Source organism: Lacerta agilis, chromosome 10 (genome assembly GCF_009819535.1).
Source record: "Lacerta agilis isolate rLacAgi1 chromosome 10, rLacAgi1.pri, whole genome shotgun sequence".
Classification (NCBI taxonomy): Eukaryota; Metazoa; Chordata; class Lepidosauria; order Squamata; family Lacertidae; genus Lacerta; species Lacerta agilis.
In genome coordinates, this window is record NC_046321.1 from 14,393,082 (window position 1) to 14,408,968 (window position 15,887).

The 15,887-nt window shown below is 43.8% G+C and overlaps 1 protein-coding gene across 1 annotated transcript in view; it reads right to left on the reverse strand.

Annotated features, from left to right (window-relative positions):
- PTPRO (protein tyrosine phosphatase receptor type O) overlaps nucleotides 1-15,887 on the reverse strand; it is a 135,769-nt gene that overhangs the window by 7,601 nt on the left and 112,281 nt on the right. Inside the window, 8 exon segments of the mRNA XM_033162275.1 lie at nucleotides 1,880-2,015; nucleotides 2,959-3,113; nucleotides 3,925-4,047; nucleotides 6,017-6,151; nucleotides 7,769-7,845; nucleotides 10,153-10,243; nucleotides 11,334-11,415; nucleotides 15,297-15,332. Of these exon segments, the coding sequence (XP_033018166.1) occupies nucleotides 1,880-2,015; nucleotides 2,959-3,113; nucleotides 3,925-4,047; nucleotides 6,017-6,151; nucleotides 7,769-7,845; nucleotides 10,153-10,243; nucleotides 11,334-11,415; nucleotides 15,297-15,332 (835 nt within the window).

The window sequence follows — 15,887 nt, forward strand, 5'->3', positions numbered from 1 at the left end:
AGTTTACTTTTCTCTTTGGATGTCATTTTACCATTCTCAAGTTCAGTTCTCCACATTTCCAAATCACTTTGTGATTATTATTTTTAAGAGTCTTCAGTTCAAATTCATCAGGGCTTCAGTTCAAATTCCTCCAAATATACATTTCTTTTTTCTTTGCAGTTTTGTAAAACGATTTCCCCTAATGCCAAACATTACGGTATGCTATTTTCACTAATGCCCCTTTAGGCACACTTCAATAATTTGCATTTTCGTACATATCACTTGACTGGAGGACTGCATCGCAACATTCAGAGACGGGTGAATTTCACAGGATGGCTGTGTTTTCGTTTGCGTATGGTTTCAAGAAAGCGAATTGGGTGGACTTGCCTTTTAAACGTGAAATCAACCCCATTTTCCCCATCCCTGGGTTTGAGGCTGTTAACTGGTACTAGATGTTGGGATCACATTAGGCCAGGGTTTCACCAACCACACTGGCTCCTAATTTGTTTCCGGGCTCAATGAAGACCTCAAGAGCTTGAGACTGGGACCCCCGCAAAATTGCTCATCTCTGCACGAACCTGCCCAAAGGGTTTGAGAATAAAATAAACTGGGAACACCGTGTACAGTTCTGGTCACTGCACCTCAACGAGAAAGGATATCACTGAATTGGAAAAGGGGCAAAACAAATTGTGGCGATCAAAATAGTCAAGGGGTTGGAACAATTCTCTGGTGAGAAAAGGTTACAATGTTGAACGCTCCTTAGGAAAAAGGAGTGTAATGGGGAGGGCTGGAACTGTATAAATTTAAGAATGGTGTGGGAAAGCGGAGAAGTCCTGCCCTCTTGTCCTTGCTGTCATAGTATTAGAAACTGGGATCATCCCATGAAACTGAAGGAGATTCAGGAAAGATGAAAGGAGGTGCTTCTCCACACACCACACAGTTCAGCTCGGATAGCTCAGTTGGTTAGAACGTGGTGCTGATAACGCCAAAGTTGCAGGTTCAATTCCCATATGGGACAGCTGCATTGCAGGGGGTTGGACTAGATGACACTCAGGATCCCTTCCAAATCTACAATTCTATGGTTTTAAGTGATGCAAGCCTGCCCCCAATCTGGCGCCCTCCAGAGATTTGGGGCTATAAAGCCCTAGACAACTTATGATCCACTTCCGTACTTAAAGCTGCGTTGGCTGTGGCTGATGGGAGTTGTAGTCCAAGACTGTGAGAAGAGGATGCTGGACTAGATGGTCCATTGGCCTGTGATCCAGCATTCAAGCAGGCAGTGAGCAGGCACCAGGCAGAGCTGTGAGTGTGGCCAAGTATTTGAGGTTTGCCCTGCATCCCCTAAGCTAGCCTGCTGCCCTCAAGTGTGGCAGACACTGTCTCCTTTCCAGCCCTGCCTCCAGGCTTCCCAGAGGCACCTGGTTAGCCACTGTGGGAATCCTGGATAGATAGGCATTTGGTTTGATCCTGCACAGCTCTTCTTGTGCATGCTAAGATCTTCAGTGGAGCTCCTTCTTTGGGCGCACCCATCATCTGAGGTGGGCCCGGTGGCTGCAGAAGAAAGGGACTCCTTAGTGGTGACACCAAGTGTTGAATGCTTTCCTCAGGGGGGCTCACCTGGTGTCGACCTTGATGTCATTTCAATGGCAGGCAAGGACTTCAAAAACTTTCTCAGGCTTTTCAAACCTTCATGTGGCTTTGTGCTTGTTTCCCTTCTGCAGATTGCTTTGATACTGCACTGCTAATGTTGCTAAGTTTTAATTGGTTTTTTGGGGGGGAGGTGGTTATTGTCATTTTAACTTTCTGAAAGCCCCCTGGGATTGGCAGGGTATAAATCCCTCAAACAAAACAAATAAATGCACCCCTTTTTTGGGGGGGGACACACAACTGAAAGTCTTACCTCTGTCTGTACCATGGACATCCGATAGGACCGCATGTCAGACACCAGCCCCAATATATCTACAAACTCGTGGTCTCGAATGTGCTGTAAGAGTCGGTCCAATGCTATAAAAGTCCCCGTCCGTCCCACGCCGGCACTGCAAAACAGAGGGGAGCGGTGGGAATAGGGATGGGCACTCCTATCCATTTTTGGTTTCTCTGTGCTTCTCATTTATCCAGTTTGAAGACTCACATTTCAATGTCAATTTGTTTTTTCCCCGAACCAGTTTGCAAAATAAAACCAAATAAAAGTTCTAATGAATTTTATTTATCCTGCAAGTTTTTCCTAATAGACATGTCTCTATGTGATTTTGCTTAATATATGATTTTTTTTAAATTTATTTTTTTGCAAATCAATTTCCCCTAAAATAATGCATTTTTGAACCCAGAGCTGCATTGCAAAATTCAAAGAAGTGTGCTTTTTAAAAGATGGCCGTGTCTCGGTTCTGGTATTCTTGCAAAAAAAGAAGAAGTGCATATTAGATAGGTTCACCTTTACGTGTAAATTCCATCAAATTTATCCCTCATCCCTTAAGTGAGAATATGCTTGAAATGAGACTAAGGGCCACAATTTGACAGACAACTCGAACGAGGCCACCTTTGAACGGCCTTTTAGCCTGGGGGTTTCATATGATTTATCAGTATTTTTATATATTTGTGTACCTGACTGGTCTTTCTCCAGTATTTTTATCTGTTTTATCTGTATTTTTTAGTCGCAGTGGCCTGTTGGCCACGTGAATAAAGTTTGATTTGATTTGAATGTGCTTGAAATGGGAAACAGTATTCACATTGCAAACATCCACCACCTTCATCACAGGGTATCACTTAATGCTGCAGAGGGCTAACACCATGCTGCCCATTGTGAAGCTGCTTTCAGATGTTTCCTGGGAAGCAGTTCATAAATGAAACAATAATAATACTAATAGCAACAACAACAACAAATTGCCCAGCCATCTTTGTGAGCACTTTGAAGGCATTGCAACAACCTTCTGTACCCCTTGCTTCGCTGACGTCTTCCAGGGAGAAAGGAGAGAGGCTCACCTGCAGTGTATGATCATGGGGCCTTTGCTTTTTGCCGCCTGCTGCCTGACCATCTGTACAAACTGCAAGATGCTTTCTGCCGCGTTTGTAGGAGGGACTCCGTGGTCAGGCCAAGCCGTGTAATTAAAATGCATCACGTCCTGCACCTCATCGGCCTGGGGGAAAGGGAAAGAAAAGGGGTGCTTAGAAGCCAGTGCGTTTACAAAGCAGTGACCACCAACCCAGGCCAGGTATGTTTTGAAAGATGAGGAAAAGTAGCCACTGGAATTTACCTCCCGATGAAAGTCACAGTCCCTGGAAATCCAGATTGGGGCAACAGCAGGAGTAAAGGGTTAAAACACCCCCCACCCCACCCCCAGCCGGGTCCCTACTTAAGACTGGCTGCTTTAAAATAAATATTCCCAAAATAGTAGTAGTAATAATAATAATAATAATAATAATAATTATTATTATTATTATGCAAATTTATAAACCTCTTCACAGCCTAAGGCCCTCAAAGAGGTGTGCAAGATGAAAATGAAAAATAAAATACAAATTCCAAGAACAATTAAACCCATTTCTACAGACTGTAAAACTATAAAGCCATACCCACAGATGCCCAGTTGGTATTTCATAAATGACTGGGTCAAACCTCCAGGAAAGCCTTCTTAAACAGAAACGTCTTCAGTAGGTGCCTAAACATCACGGCTAATTTCAGCCGGCAATCTATTCCAGAGGGCTAGAGCTGGAACACTAAAAGCCCAGTTTCTAGTATAAGCTATGTGCACTTTGGGGGCATGCGGTACTTTCAGCGGTGCCCCATCTAAAGAGCACAATTGCTGGGCAGGGATATATGGCGCAAGGCAGTCCACTGTGGATACACTTTATTAATAAAAGGTTTGCGTTTACAAGAGGTTTGAATTTAGATCCAAAGTTTGCAGGACTAACAACATTAGTAAAATGAAAATCCCCTTTACATTGACCTACATAGTTGATTCTGAAATTCCTGAAGACCCAATCCGATTGCTCTTCCTCAGACAGCATCTCCACTGTGATGTCCCCATAAGGAACCAACTCTTCCGTGAAAGGCCAATAGTGATCACATTTCACCTGGAAGAAAAAGAGTCAATTGAAAACTTTTCAAAGTCTTGGTAAGCATCGTAGCTTAGTCCCAAATCCAAAGAAGAAAAGGTTTAGGAGAAAACTCTACACACATCCGGAGTGGAGTCCCTAAGACTTTTGGATGGCGCTTTGCACGCCTCCTTCCGGCAACTCCTGCAGCCAAGCTGGTACCAAACGTACAGGTATTGCTCTGCTTTCCTTTTAACCCTATCAGCAAGGCCGAGAGGGGGGGTGTCTTGTCGTCTGGGCAGCCCAGGACCCCCCATAAAGACTGCCCAGGCTTGTGTCCCAAGGAGGTCGCTTTGGTGCTGCTTTGACTTCACCTCCGGAGATGCAGAGAGCCAGTGTGGTGTAGTGGCTAAGAGCGGTAGACTCGTAATCTGGGGAACCGGGTTCGCGTCCCCGCTCCTCCACATGCAGCTGCTGGGTGACCTTGGGCTAGTCACACTTCTCTGAAGTCTCTCAGCCCCACTCACCTCACAGAGTGTTTGTTGTGGGGGAGGAAGGGAAAGGAGAATGTTAGCCGCTTTGAGACTCCTTCGGGTAGTGATAAAGCGGGATATCAAATCCAAACTCTTCTTCTTCTTCTTCTTCTTCTTCTTCTTCTTCTTCTTCTTCTCTATTGCCTCTCAAAACAGAAAGATGCCTGTGTGTGTGTGTGTGTGTGTGTGTGTGTGAAAATATACACACACAATTTCTACTAAGGACTAGAAACATCATTTTTTCAAAGAAAGAATCTTTGGAAGCTGAATTCTACACCCAGCTCCATGTACTGTGCATGACAGGTATGCATACACATACACAAAAAACACACACAGAGAGTCTATTCCCTATAAAGGATTGACCTCTGATATGTAGCAATGTGATTACCGAGGGCTGTATTTCATTGTGTGTTTCCCGTAAACCTGATTACACATGGAATGTAAAGGAAAGCATGTCATATAACGTGGAGATAAGATGTGAATTTAATCTTCTCCCTATTATAACAAGGAAACCGTTCCCCGGGGAGTCAGTAAACTGCACGCTGCGGGAAGCTAACATTCGCTTTGATGTCCCTACATCAGAAGTATGAATGGTTTGGGAGATAGTGGAGGAATATATGTGTCTGTGCATTTCGTAGTACTAGAACGCAGGCACTCAATGAGGCTGAGCGGTAGGAGGCTTCAGACAGGAAAAGAGGAAGCACATCATGCCATGCGTAGCTCTAACACAGTGGAAATCACTTCTGCAAAATGTGGTGATGGGTCAATAGATTAGATGGCTTTAAAGTGACAGTGTGGTGCAGTGGTTAGAGCATTGGACACCACCTGGAAAAGCAGGGATCAAATCCTGACTCAGGTACGAAGGTCACTCGGTGGCCTTTGGCCAATTACAGGTTCTCAATCCAAGCTGCCTCGCAGGACTGATTTAAGGATAAAACAGGCACAAGGAAGGACCGCTTACTTGTTTCATTGCATTTGTATCTCACCTTTCTCTCAAAGTAGCTAAAGGCGGCACACATGGTTCTTCTCCCCCTCCTCAATTAATCCCCACAACCACCCTGTGAGGTAGGTTAGGCAGAGAAGCAGTGACTTGCCCCAGATCACCGAGTGAGCTTCATGGCCAAGTGGGGAGCTGAACTCTGGTCGCCCAGGTCCCACTCCGACACTCTAACCACTGTGCCACACATGTTCTCACCAGGTACATCACCTTGAACTCTTGGGAGAAGGAGTGGAATATAAAAATAAAATAAATAGATATTAGTGAAATTAATGGAGTGTGGTTCTGTTGATAAAAATTAGCCGTGACAACTAAACAGAACCTCCATGATTCAAGGCAGTCTATATTTGGTTATCCCCATCACACCCTATTTATGAGGACCATGGCATTCTGAATGACTGTAACCCAGAACGAAATTCTGGGTAAGAGGGAACGTAGATCCACTGCATATTTCGAGAGATTTTTCATACATACATACCCTTCTTTTCTCATTGCATTGTGTGAGCATGACGATGATTTGCGACTTCTGCTGGAGAACCATCTTCCAGAAATCGTTCCTTGTCTCTGGCAGTGGCCCCTGGGTGGCGATGTACTCTTGGGGAGAGTTGTAACCCTAAAAGAGAAAGCACGCAGTGGCTCCTTTGGATAGGCTTTAGATTTGGGGTATTTCCCTCAAAAGCATAGGAACAACATAGGAAGCTGCCTCATACTGAATGAGGTGGAATCACCATTAAATGGGAAGTGATTCAAATTTCTTCCCCACCCATTACTTTTCACACACACTCGCTCTCGACTCAGCTTGGCTTCTCCTTCTGCAGAGCCATGCTGGGTTAGGACTGCACTTGTCCTTCCCATTTTGTCAACTGGTCTTGACCACAACCATCACAGATGATTTTTGTGTGTGTGTGCATGTCTGATGGTGGTTCAGAGCCTCAGTCAATCTTGGCAGGGTCTTTAGTCCTTCTACCCATTCCCCTCTTGTAAGTTTGGCTGCATGTAGTTCCATCCTCACGTAGGAAAAAGAAAAGAGGTGCATTGGGGGACACTGTCAAAGTATGCATGAGGTGGAGCCTCCTTCCTGCCTCTGGTGACCTCAGATATTGGGAAATCCAGTTCACAGCTTCGCTTGCACCAATCCACCCTGGGTCCTGTTTCCTGACCAAGCAGGTCTGGGACAGAATGTTTAGAATGGGCTTTTATTCTTCACTGCAAGTGGGCCTCGCAACAAAATGTTACCGCATATGCTTGTAACATTTTTCTCTCTCTCAAAATGTTAAGTGGTATATAAATTATCTAAATAAGTATGAAGCTTGATTGAGAAACTCATACAGCCTGTTCCTGCTTAAGGCCCCTTTCCCTTCTTCTCTCTAAAAGCTCACCAGCTACCAGTGCTTTTTTTCTTTAAAAACAACAACAACGTTTAGGGGTACTCTCATTTTCCTACTCATATTGAAATACTGCCCCTCAAGGAGGCCAAACTTAGATTCACAAAATATTTAGGGGTATGTGTACCCCTGCGTGTCTCCCCCCCCCCAGAAGAAAAGCACTGCCTGCCACCAATATTCAGTAAATCCCGCGATTACATAGGTGCTTGGTGGGCCATTTCAGCCTTTAAAAATCGATTCTGTTTGTAATTGAAATACATACAGGTGAAACTCAAAAAATTAGAATATTGCGTAAAAGTCCATTTATGTAAGCAATTGTTTTCATTAGCTACTGGAGTTTAATATATGAGATAGACTCATGACATGCAAAGTGAGATATGTGAAGCCTTTGCTTGTTATAATTGTGATGATTATGGCGCACAGCTGATGAAAACCCCAAAGTTGAAATTGTTAATTTGGGGTTCTCATCAGCTGCATGCCATAATCATCACAATTATAACAAATAAAAGCTTGACATATCTTGCTTTGCATGTCATGAGTCTATCTCATATATTAGTTTCACCTTTTAAGTTTAATTACTGAAAGAAATGAACTTTTCCATGATATTCTAATTTTTCGAGTTTCACCTCTATATGCATTCCTCAAGCATATGGAAACTGCTCCCTAATTTTGGTATGGTTCTGTTTCACTTTTAAATTGATTTTCACTCAACCAAGTTATCTGTTAAAGGGGGCAGGGAATATGTTGAAAGGTTTGGCTCTTGCACCGTCCTGGGTAGTATTTTGCAAGCCATCATCCTCATCCTCATATTATTCTTTTGGATGTTTTGAGTCCAGTTCACTTACAGGGATATAGTTGGCATTGATGTAATCTGAACCTTCTTCTTCATTCATTGAGACTAGTCGAACTCGGCTGAAATCATCTGCAAAAGGAAGAAGACCCAGAGGTGGGTGGAACTTAAAGCATCGCCACAAACCAGACAGTTCCTAATTAAGGCATAAATTTGCAGGTATTATGAGCAAAAACTGAGGCTGTAGGCTGGCCCGTTCAACAAATGCTTTGGTAAATTTGTAACCTTTAGAGCAAAGCGATCCCTTCACTATTGTCACTTCCGAACATCTTTCAGTTGGGGTTCCTTGGAACTCATTAAAAACACAAAGACTACCCAGGAATGTTGCATAGCTGAATACATATATATGCATAGTCATTGCTAACAAATACGAATCCTACCCAAAACAGAAAGGGCTGTATTCTATGCTAGTCCTACTCAAACCCATGAAAGTTATTGTACATGAATGAACTTCCAATGGGTCTGCTCTAACTAAGTACATCTCCGAATGACCTGCTGCTTGAGCATTCTCCCTGATTTGCTTCAAGAAAGATTTTACATGGGGGTGGAGCTACAAGGTGTGACCGAAAAGTTCGGTGCATGGTCACAGAAATTGGACAGTGAGAAATATTCAAACATACAATCAAGATGACACTCGGTCTGGCAGACAGTCGGCGAGTAGAACGGCAGCAAATGTCAACAGAGTTCATGAGTTATTGACACAGAATTGGTGTTTGTCCGTCTGAATGATGGCGGAAGAATTGCATATTCCACGTGAAATCGTTACTGAGGTTACTGAGTTGTCCCACCCTCCATATTCTCCCAATATGGCCCCGCCGGATTTCTTTCTTTTTCCAAAACTGAAATCTGCACTGAAAGGGCACAGATTTCCCAACATTTCACACATCCAAGCTGCTGTGACGAAGGAACCTGAAGCAGTACAAAAGAGGACTTCTCCAGAGGTTTCCAAAAGTTCCACAAATGTTGTCAATGGTGCATTGTATCAGAGAGGGCCTACTTTGAAGGCCTGGAAGGTTGTTGTTGTTGTTGTTGTTGTTCAGTCGTTCAGTCGTGTCCGACTCTTCATGACCCCATGGACCAGAGCACGCCAGGCACCCCTATCCTCCACTGCCTCCCGCAGTTTGGCCAAACTCATGCCAGTCGCTTCGAGAACACTGTCCAACCATCTCATCCTCTGTCATCCCCTTCTCCTTGTGCCCTCCATCTTTCCCAACATCAGGGTCTTTTCCAGGGAGTCTTCTCTTCTCATGAGGTGGCCAAAGTACTGGAGCCTCAGCTTCAGGATCTGTCCTTCCAGTGAGCACTCAGGGCTGATTTCTTTAAGGATGGATGTGTTTGATCTTCTTGCAGTCCATGGGACTCTCAAGAGTCTCCTCCAGCACCATAATTCAAAAGCATCAATTCTTCGGCGATCAGTCTTCTTTATGGTCCAGCTCTCACTTCCATACATTACTACTGGGAAAACCATGGCTTTAACTATACGGACTTTTGTCGGCAAGGTGATGTCTCTGCTTTTTAAGATGCTGTCTTAAAGATGCCTGGAAGGTATGCATGTTCAAATATTTCTTGCTGTCCTATTTCTGTGACCATTCACCAAACTTTCCAGTCACACCTTGTATATCTGGTCCTTATTGAGCATTCATTCTGATTTGTTTGTGGGGCAGCCAGAGGACAATGAGCAGTCAATCCTGCACTCATCCTGGCTTGCTTGCAGGGTCTTGACGCATCATCCCAGTTGTCAACTGTTCATCCCACATTTCGCCGTAACCCTCCAAATTTTAAGAAGTCCGTTTTATTAAAATAAAAAGTTGACTTGTTGTTCTAGGGCAGAGTTTCCCAAACATGGGTCCCCAGCTGTTTTTGGACTACAACTCCCATCATCCCTAGCTAACAGGACCAGTGTTGGGGGATAATGGGACTTATAGTCCACAAACAGCTGGAGACCCATGTCTGGGAAATGCTGCTCTAGATTGATGGAGCCACTGAAAAGCAACCTCAGTTGGATACAACCCAAAGGAGTGAAATAAATTGGTAATGGAATAAATACAGGAAAACCAGCTCTTGTGGTGATAATTCACATGGGAGTTATGTTTATGGGCTCAGATCAGCTTACAAATGCTTACTTCCTTCCCTCACATTCTCCCTCTAGATCAGAGGAAGAGAACAGGGAGTAACAGCAAGAGAAGTAGCATGGGGACACCTGCTAGGGCCTGGGTCTCAGTTGGTGTCTGAATTGCCAGCAGTTGACCTCAGGCCCTGAACGTGTCACAGAATTGCTATGCATCAACCTGATTCTTAAGGGTTAGAACTTGTGTTACAGATACCCTGGAGCACACAAGTCAATGCAGCCACAACAGGCACACCCCCACAATAACGTACAAGGGAGGATATTCGTGTAGCGATTTTTACTGCGGTTCATGGGGAGGTCAGCTGCAAAGTGTGGGATATCCAGCCCAATCAGCTTCAGTTCCTGTAGAAGACACAAAATAAAATGACGTCATTAAGATAACCCACCTGTCTTCAACCTACAAGTAGGTCACACCCAAACCAAGATGGAAGTCGTAGTCTAAAACATGGTGGATACAATTCAACATGGTGGATGAAATCCAAGGTCACACTCTTCCAGTTGCTTCCATCTGCACAAGCAATTCAGTTGGCCAAACAGAACAGTCCCCCTATCCTGTTCTGGGGTTTTTTCTGCCCCACCCGAGCCAATTTCATGAGTGTGGGGGGAGCACAGGAAAGGAGAGGAGTAAAAAGTCCCATTGCACTAGTAGAAATTGCACTTGTGCAGGGCTTCTGTTGACAAGGCGGGATATTCCTAAGTTTTACTTGGAGTATACCCATTGAAATTAATGGCTAAGTTAGGTTATTGATTTCAATGGGTCTACTCTGTGTAAACCTTACTTGACCACCACTACTGAATGGATACTGTTAATGGAAAATAAATTGCTGCTCAGATGGAGGGGGACTTGTGCTGGGCAAAGCCATCTTGAAAGGTGAATGCTTCCTGTGGTTTACCAGTTAATGAACTGCAAGCCATAAGCTATTAGACAACAAGGGAGTGCGTTTGCACGTGTTATTTTAATGCTTCCCTATCAAACAAACCTCCCTGCATGAAATAAACTAGCACATCAAGGAAAAGGAATGTAAAAAAAACATTACCTGCTAGATTTCTTCATGCGGGGGGGATTTAAAGAAAATGTAGGCGAGCCTCTAAAAATGTAATCTCCCACCTCCACTCTACAGTGTCAAAGCTCAATGGTGTGCTTTGAGCCAGTGTGGTGTAGTGGTTAAAGCGCTGGTTCAAATCCCTGCTTAGCCATGAAACTCACTGGGTGATCTGGGACCAGGCACTGCCTCTAGCCTACTTCAAAGGGTGGTTGTGCGGTTAAAATGGGGAGGAAGGGAACCCTACATATGACCTTCATCTCCTTGGAGGAAAAGTGGGATAGGATTGTGATGAATGACAAAAGCGCCACCAATTCACTCTCTGTCATTCCATTCTGTGCAATTTCCTGAGTTACATCCAGCAAGCTAATATCCGCGTCAGGACATACCTCGAACTGCAGAGAGAATTTGTAATCGGAATCTTTCGCCATATCTTTGATGTAGCTGTCAAAATCATCCAGCTGGACGGGGCTTTAAAAACAAAGACATAGCATGTAACAAGCTAAACAGAAGGGGGAAACCAGACAAGATATTCATAAGCTCAGAAAGAGAAAGAAAGAGCCTGGCTTAATAAAAACAGATCCATCCCTTGGTGCCTAAAGAAAAGCAGATTTGGTGCAGGGAAAACCCCCTTAAAGAGGGCATTCCAAAGCAGAGGGGGCAGAGGTAAAAAAAAACAACCCACTTTTTCTAGTTACCACCCACCGAGTAAAGCAGCATTACCCAACCTGGTGCTCTCCAGATATGGGAAAGGCTAAAGCTAAGTTGCAGAAGAACTCAGGCTGAGTCCAACACCCAGCATCTCCAGGTAGGATTGGGAGCGACCCTTGAAGAGCCGGCCAGTGTAGAAACTATGGTTAACATGTCTGGTTTCTTCAAAGTTAATAAACCATGGTTAAGTGGCTGGGCCAGGTTCAGGTGGTGGTTTATAACCATGGCTTAGAGTTATGTGCAAACCAGACTTCCTATGTGTTCCTTTAACACTTTCTGCAGTTCCCATAATGCTCTTCGGCCCCAGCTAATGCTAAATTCATTTATTTAAAAGTGCATTTTAAATGCCAATATACATTTAACATCAGGTCTAATTTATTTTTCTATTTCTAGGGATGAAGAAAATACACACCGCCAAATCTTGTGAGGTTTCTTGGGAGGCTGAGTTAGAAAGTGCCAACATTTAAAACCGAAGCTGAAAATATCCAGCTCTCCCTTCCATTTAAAAAAGCACAAAACCTCTCTGTAAATTCTGAGAACAAATATCATCCATGTGTGCAAATATCTGATACTATAGCACCGGACATCAAATTATGAATTTGTAGTAGCACTCAAGAGGCTGACATGATCTAAGAAAGCGCAGCTGACATTTCACAGCATCAGAAATGGCCACAATCAATAACTGACAGTATCTGACAATGGACTTGCAACAGCATTTAGTGATATTTGTACTAATGGTTTCATTCTTCCCAACTATAAGCACCCTGCTGTCAGACAGGCAGAGAAATGGTGAACCACTGATGTCAAATTTTGACTCTGAAACTGGAATGTCAAATGTTGATGTCAAAATCTAAAGGGTAAAATCTGAAAACCATCCAGATTTTTGATTTCCCATAATTTTGTCTCAGCTCTGTAAGCCCTTGTGTCAGGAAATCAGCAACAGAACTATAAAAAAACCACACACACACACACAAACACACACACACACACACTGTCCTTGATCCAGCTAAAATTAGGCCTATTTTCTACAAACTGCAGATAAAGTGGCAAAACTGTGTCTGGACTATACCACTTGACACTTCAGGAAGTTGAATCACTGGTATTCGCTGTTGTTGCTTTCAGTTTGCAAACGATACATAATTATTACACACACACCACAATTTGCATTGTGCTTCCTTTGCATTGAAATAATTGGGGTTGAATAATGTAATAATACCAGAATTTACATCATGTGTGTAATGGCTTATGTAAATGACGTAAGTTTTGCAATTTCACCGCATTGGACAGAAAGAGGAATAATGTAATTTTGGACTGCAGCAGATTGGAAACAGTGCTGCAGGCAACAAATATAGAGCAGAATGAAAATTTATGCCTTCTTATCTAGTCCCAAAACAGGTTCACCACCTCACTGGTCTTGGGTCTTAGTCGTTACTTTCAATGGAACACAGTCAAGAATAACTTTAACTGGATCAGGGCCACTGTGGAAACTTGCCTTAATTTGTTAGATTTATACGCTGAATAATGAAGAAGAGGCAAACAACTTTCTCCCGCCTGATTATTCATGTTCCAATTAGCAAATAGTGAAGCATATACACACATTCCCCCCATTTTCTTGAAGCAGCAAACCCCAAGGAACTTGTCTCTTATCAACAGTTAATTACTCCTGTTTACCTGTTAGCATTAATGATCCAGTGCATAATTAGCAGCTGCCATTAGAGCACTGTGCTGAGAGAGGGGAACGGCACTGATAACACATACGTTGCTGAGCTTTTTCACATTTTGTCATTGTTAACGAAAGGCAAACCCTGTCAGGACTGTAAACTTGAGATAATTGATCTTTCCCTAATGCCTAATTTTCTGCCAGCCAGGAACATTTTTATTGTGCAATATCTGTGGCGAAGATTAAGCAGCCACATACAATTTTGTTTTGCCAGTAGTAATGTACGGAAGTGAGAGCTGGACCATAAAGAAGGCTGATCGCCGAAGAATTGATGCTTTTGAATTATGGTGCTGGAGGAGACTCTTGAGAGTCCCATGGACTGCAAGAAGATCAAACCTATCCATTCTCAAAGAAATCAGCCCTGAGTGCTCACTAGAAGGATAGATCCTGAAGTTGAGGCTCCAGTACTTTGGCCACCTCATGAGAAGAGAAGACTCCCTGGAAAAGACTCTGATGTTGGGAAAGATGGAGGGCACAAGGAGAAGGGGACGACAGAGGATGAGATGGTTGGACAGTGTTCTCGAAGCTACTAACATGAGTTTGGCCAAACTGCGAGAGGCAGTGAAGGATAGGCGTGCCTGGCGTGCTCTGGTCCATGGGTTCACGAAGAGTCGGACACAACTGAACGACTGAACAACAAACAAATAGTCAGTGACATATTTGGGTTTTGAGGACTCTCGGGCAGGAAAACCAGAAGCAGCATCAGAGTCGAGGGGCCTCAACTTGGAAGTATGCATCCTGTTGAGCCCCCAGTGGCTGTAGCTGCTAGCTTTGCTTCCCCCAGTGCAGCGTCTGAGAGGTTCCACCGCCCTGTGGCATTGTGGGTAAAATAAAAATGGCAGCACGATTTGTCAACAAAGATGCCTGGTGAGTCCTTCACCCACCTTTCCACCCTAGAGACTCTTCCCATCATTGGACATTGGCTTAAATTGATTTGTATGTTTAAATTAAGACATGTATATGGATGGTTACTGCATTCTTCATGTGAGCTGAAGAATACCTCCCCACAAGACCCCAGGAAACTACCAAACATATCAGCCAGCGGTGGTCAGGGATGTTGGGAGTTGTAGTTCCACAGCCAGAGGGCCAGAGAGTCCCCATACCTGTCTCTGATAGTTGGACCAATAGTCCGATTCAATATATGGGAGCTCCATAAGGCACAAACATTAGCAAGGGGGAACTTGGTCCATTTTCACTTCGGTGATAGATGTCTGTAAGGCAGGGGTAGTGAACCTCAGGCCCAAAGCCCAGTTATATAAATTTAATCAATCAATTAATCAATTAAATGTGATCCTCCAGACCTGTATTGAGCTCTCAGGACACTGTCTAAGCCAGAGCCCCTTCCAGACCCTCCAAGTGTCCCTATTTTCCAGCGACAGTTTCAGATTTACAGAAGCTGTCCTGGTTTCTGATTTGATCTTGGAATGTCCCACCTTCCCTATTTTCATCAGAGAAATGTTGGAAGTTATGGAGTTGTATACCACTCCCCCCGAGCCAAGGAGATAAGTAAGTATACAACCTTTAGAAGACATCTGAAGGCAGCTCTGCATAGGGAAGTTTTTTTTAATGTTTAATGTTTTCTTATGTTTTTATATATGTTGGAAGCCATCCAGAGCAGCCGAAGCAACACAGTCAGTTGGGCGGGGTATAAACAAACAAACAAACAAAGGATTGACAAGTGTATGTGTGTGTGGCAAACCACTGAGTTTTGTGTGGCTGGATCACAGTCTACTGCCTGAGTCTCATCCATTGCTCCTCCCACTTTTACTTCTGGCGCTGCTCACACTTGCATGTGGCCCCCAGAATGTGTCACTGGATGAAATATGGCCCTTGGGGTTAAAATGGGTTTCCTGCCCCTGTTGAGAAGAAACGCATGAGGGCAACAAAGACATTTCCATTAAGTGTTACAAAATGGACGTACTTGGTCAGCTTCCTCTTCTTCAGTCCGTTTTTACTCCTGAAAGAGAAAGAGAATGCTGAGGTTACCTTTTGACGGCGATTTTCTGGATGGCGTCAGCATTAATCAAATGCTGTGAAACAAATCTGCTAACACACACTTGAGGACCTGTAAACGTGGTAAGAATTTATTTCTAAACCACTTCTCCTTGGTTCATGCCCAGGTGAAGGAACAAAACCTTAAATAAAAATGGAACCAAGAGAGATATGAAAGCTGAGCATCTAGTAGAGACGAGGTTTATTAAAGGAGCTATTGCAATAACGACAGCTGCCGTAAACCAGATGTTCAGCGAACCACCAGTTAGGAGAACTGCCCTGAAGGAACATTTTAACAAGGCTTTCATTGCCTTTTTTCAAACACAATAAATCATTAGCTTATAGAATGCATACCTCAAGAGAGGTCACGGGCCAAGGGGTTTGCACATGGCAGACATATTTAGTTCATTTGTGTAACTGAATGATTAAAATTGGGCAGATCTTAAAAGCATGCCAGTTAATTGGGGTTCGGGGAGGGGGGCAATTGCCCCTTTGGAACAGGCTCTTGCATAATGAGCAT